Source organism: Grammomys surdaster, unplaced genomic scaffold (assembly GCF_004785775.1).
Source record: "Grammomys surdaster isolate TR1022 unplaced genomic scaffold, NIH_TR_1.0 146, whole genome shotgun sequence".
Classification (NCBI taxonomy): domain Eukaryota; kingdom Metazoa; phylum Chordata; class Mammalia; order Rodentia; family Muridae; genus Grammomys; species Grammomys surdaster.
Window position 1 is genome coordinate 3264394 of NW_021604604.1, and position 4573 is coordinate 3268966.

General features: G+C 53.7%; 1 protein-coding gene across 1 annotated transcript; it reads right to left on the bottom strand.

Annotated features, from left to right (window-relative positions):
- Positions 1-2179: 2179 nt before the first annotated feature.
- Positions 2180-4048, bottom strand: Ptf1a (pancreas associated transcription factor 1a). The gene is made up of 2 exons (XM_028764974.1): positions 3047-4048; positions 2180-2715 (listed from the first exon to the last, which is right to left on the bottom strand). The coding sequence occupies exons 1-2, from the start codon at positions 3822-3824 to the stop codon at positions 2516-2518; spliced, it is 978 nt and encodes a 325-aa protein (XP_028620807.1). The 5' UTR covers positions 3825-4048; the 3' UTR covers positions 2180-2515.
- Positions 4049-4573: the final 525 nt, after the last annotated feature.

The following is a 4573-nucleotide window of genomic DNA, read 5'->3' on the forward strand; positions in this document are numbered from 1 at the left end:
GTGACTGACCAAAGTTCAGCGCAAGGACTGATGGGTCAGAAAATCAAGGCTTGGCAAAGTTTCTTCATAGCTCCTTATCATTCTGGCTACCTCAATGATTTTCATAAGATTTAGGGTGGTGATGGGGGCGGGGCATATTTACTTAGGACTGCTGCATACCCATCACTCAAGTTGTCCCCTCAAGGTCTTCCCAGTGCCAGGCTGTATCTATGGGCCAGAGATGCCGCAGGCCAGAGACTCTCCAGCCTGGCTCCCCTGCGTCCAGCACCGGTCAGGCCTCGCTGATGCCAAAGGAGGCTCTGAAATGAGGCTCTGAAATGATACATTTGTTCTGCTTTTACTGCTGTATTTTTTTTTTAAGAAAAAGAATTGCTACACTGGAGTGAATAGATTATGAGTAAATAAAAAGAAACTGTCAGTCTCTTTGAAGATTGTGCTTAAAGGGACTTGCCAAGTCAGGACACGAGAGTGACAAGATAGAGACCTTGGTGCTTTGAACGCTTAGCTGGGCTCTTCCGCTTCATCTGCACAGCACTAAAGGATGTGTTGATGCATTGAATCACACAAAAAAAGTGGCATTCGAAATAAAAGGTGCCACACCACAATGATTGTAGTGTTTGAACTGCGAAGTGCCACACTCCCCCATCCAATCGAAAGGCAGGTCTACGCAGGAGGGGGAAACCGATACACTTCCATAACGTATAAGGAAGTTGAAGTCTGTCTAACATTTGACTTTCTAATGAGTGTAATGAGATTACATGCCTGATGGTAGCATTTGTACAAAAGCAACTTTCGTGTTTAATGAGGCCATAATACAAGACAAAATCGAATTATTTTGCTTCTCCTTCTCAAACATCCCCAGTGTAAAACCAACTTTTAGGGGGAAAAGAAGGCAGAAGAAGAGAAGAAATCTGGAGAGGTGAGAAGATCCAGGGCTCAAGGCCTCCTGGGAGCGTCGCGACCCAGAATCTCAGCGTGTCTGGCCAGGCTGCTCTGCGGGGTCGGTCCAGCTCCTAGCCTCGCTTTAATTACTCTTGGATGAGGTCCATGGCACCCGCGGCGCGCGCGGGGGAACCCCTCGGTGGGTCTGAAACTAGGTTAAAGCGATTAACGTGCTGTCTGTACGTTGTCCTCCGGCCAGGCCGAGGTGGGGAGGGAGGGTGAGGGTGGGAGGGGCAGTGGGAATATGAGCGATCGTACCTTGACTCCCCAGGCTTGAACTGCTAGGAGAAGCAGTTCACCTTGGCCAGACTCGGAGTCAAATACACCAAAGTGAGCGTCTCCTGCCCCACCCCCACGCGACTCCCCTCCACTCGGCACCGTGAGTCCAGACACCACTGGCTGGCGGGCGAGGGCGTCCGGAGGGCCTTGGATGGAGTCCACGGTGACTGGGGGAGGGGGACGGGTGGAGGGACAAACCCAGTCCTGGCTTCTTAAGCTTTCTGGCTGAGGGTCCAGACTTCTCCAGCGCTTCTCTTTGAGTTCGCTAGAGGGCGACCCTGCTCTCTCTGCCTCAGGCTGCTCCCTACTGTTGTGGGCAGGCTATTTACTAAAGCCAGTTTTAGAAATAACTAAGTGTAGAACTCTTCCTTTTCTTACCTAAAACTCCTCAAGGTTATGCGTGGTCTCCTGCTTCAGCGAGGTCAACGAACCCAAGTGAGACTCTACTTCCAAAACCCTGATGCTTAAATGCAGAAGGAATGCTTCCCAGCTCTGCTCTAAAGTAGTTCTTTCTCCCAAGCCAGTGCAAGTAGAAAATGCCCCTTCCCTTGCCCAGACATCTGTCCCCTCCAGCACAGAGCCTTCACTTTCACACACTAAGACCAGGCACTGTGGCAGTCACTTGGGGCATGTCAAACATTGTTCCTAAGCCTCGGCTTTCCCTCTCTGGAAAATGGGAATAATAAATAACCCATGGCCTAGTTGTTTCCTGGAGTGTGTTGATTAGGGAACAAATGGAAGCAGGTTGTTACTATCTATAGCCAAGTAGACAGACTAGGGGCTGTGAGAAAGCTGGGGTGTATCCTCCCACCCACACCCGCTCCCCTTCAGACCAAATCTAAATGAAATATAGTTTACTCTTAGATGGTTTAGATTTGAGTCTCTGCTTGTGCCGCTTTTAAGCAAGTTAATTCTTTCAAAAGATACAGTGATGCCTATGATCTGTTAAACAAACAGCTTATAGAAACACATGTGAATAGCATTTATTAACAACACTCAGAAATAAACCAATTCTGACATTAAATAAGCACGGCGTTTCCTGGACAGACTTCTTCCAGCTCAGAGTACTGCCAAAGGTGCTGGGGGAAATCATATTATAGAATATCATGATAAATTATATAAATTATATATTTTAAAAAGACAATCTATTTCATGAACGCAACAGAATAATAAATAGATAAATAAAAACAGTTGATTGCCATTAGAAAAAAATGTGGTCTTTAAATTACATTTACATTTTAGGTATTTACACATACAATATGCACAAAGACACAGACAACCGATGTGAGCTTTCTTAGGACACAAACTCAAAGGGTGGTTCGTTCTCTATGTTGTCGAAAGATTTACTGTTGAGCTTTCTGGGGTCCTCTGGGGTCCACACTTTAGCTGTACGGATAATGTTTTGTTCTTTGAGCTGTTTTTCATCAGTCCAGGAAAGAGAGTGCCCTGCAAGGGGAGGGAGGCCATAATCCGGGTCACTGGGAGAGGGCGAGCCTGGAAGAGAAAAGGAGAAAACATTGTGGATATCCAACCAGGTTCCCAGAAGTTACCCATGGTCCTTTAGGGTCCCCTCTGAGACAATTGAGACCCACTTCTATTCAACACCTCAAACTCTCAGCATCCTCTTCCTGGAACCCAAGTAGGTGTGTGTCTGGCGAGGACGTTCGTCCTTGGTCAAATATCAGAAAACAGAAAAACCACACTCCTAGTTCCTATGGTCCCACCTACAGTCCATCCTCATCCGTCAATCCCTGCGCCAGACTGCCCAAGATCTATTTCTGTCCCCGTTTCCTGAGCTGAGAAACCGAGATAGAGACGCACTTACGGGTGCCTCGATGGCAGATGATGACCTTCTTGGCCTGATTACCCGGGCTGTCCCCTCCGAGGTGCCGGCTTCCACCTGGGCCCCCGCAACCACCTGTGCCACTCCCGCGCAGTGGCAGGTCGGCCTGCACCAGCTCGCTGAGGAAGTTAATGTAGCCTATGGCCAAGCGCAGCGTGTCTACCTTGGAGAGGCGCTTTTCGTAGGGCAGCGTAGGGATGTGCGAACGCAGCCCCTCGAAGGCGTCGTTGATAGACTGCATGCGGCGCCGCTCTCTCACGTTGGCCGCTTGTCGCAGCTGCTGCAGCTCCGCCTCGGAGCGCACGCGTCGCCGCCGCCTTGCCGCCGCCGCCGCTGCCGCCGCCCCGTTCAAACCACGGAGCCGCGCACCGGGAGACAGCACCGCGGCGCAAGGGTAGGCGAGGCACGAGGGCGGTGAGCCAGGCGAGTAGGGGAAGGCACCGAGAGGCGCCCCTGCATCGCAGCAATAACTGCCGCTGTCCTCGGGTTCGCCAGTGTCCCCCAAAGGCGGCGGGGCGAGCGCGTGCGGGCCGGCCGATGGCGCGGGTTGCAGCAGCAGGCACGCCCCGTCGCGGTAGCAGTATTCATGCAGCTGGTGACTGAGGAACTCTACCTCCGCCTGCTCGTCCCCTAACAGCTCGTCGCCGTCCTCCAGCGGGTCCCGAGAGGACTGATCGGTGAAGAAATCTTCCTCATCGAAGTAAGCGGACGGGAAAGTGTCCAGGCCCCCGGGGAAGTGCTCTAGCAGCACGGCGTCCATGCCGCCCGCCGATGAGGCTCGGGGGGACTGATGGGCTGCTCGGGGTGACCCTTTGTGAGTGATCTGTGGCTGTTCGTGTAGGTCCCGCAGCCCCTCCCTCGTGGGGTTGGCGTTGGGAAAGGCGAGGCGGCCGCGGGTCCCCTCCCCGGGGCCTCCCTGGAGTGCGCGCGGCTGCTGGCTCTGACTGGCGCTGGGATGCACTGGGGAGGGCTGGGACCCGCTTGCTGGAGCTGAGGGCCGGCACGCGAGGATTCTTATAACTACATCCACAGGCGCGTGCCAGGGACCCCGCGCGCCAGCCAATCAGAGCGCGGGGCGCGGGCGGGGAGGGGACCCGCAGGAGAAGCAGCCGCAGGGACGCTGTCCTCAGTTTCAGCCAGTGCGGCAGAACGAGGTGCAACTTCTCTGGCTCCGGCTTTCTTTGGTACCTGCCCTGCGTTCAGCTCCCAGGGCTACCCTACAGCCCTCCACGCCAGCCTTCGGTCCGGTCCGGTCCTCAGTGCTGCGCTGCGTAGAGCAACGCCGAGTTTCCTCCCCTGGGCTGGAACATCACCGAAGGTCCTAGGCGTGAGGTGGTGGAGTCTCAGCCAACCATCTTCCAGCCGGCAGCCAGGGCAATCCATGGGTGGCTGCGCTCAGAGACCGATTAGAGACATTTCTCTTCTTCATACCCGGGGCGCACAACCGGTGCTCTAGCCTGGATTAGATTTGGGGTTCCCATGACATCACCAGACTCAAGGACTCTTGCA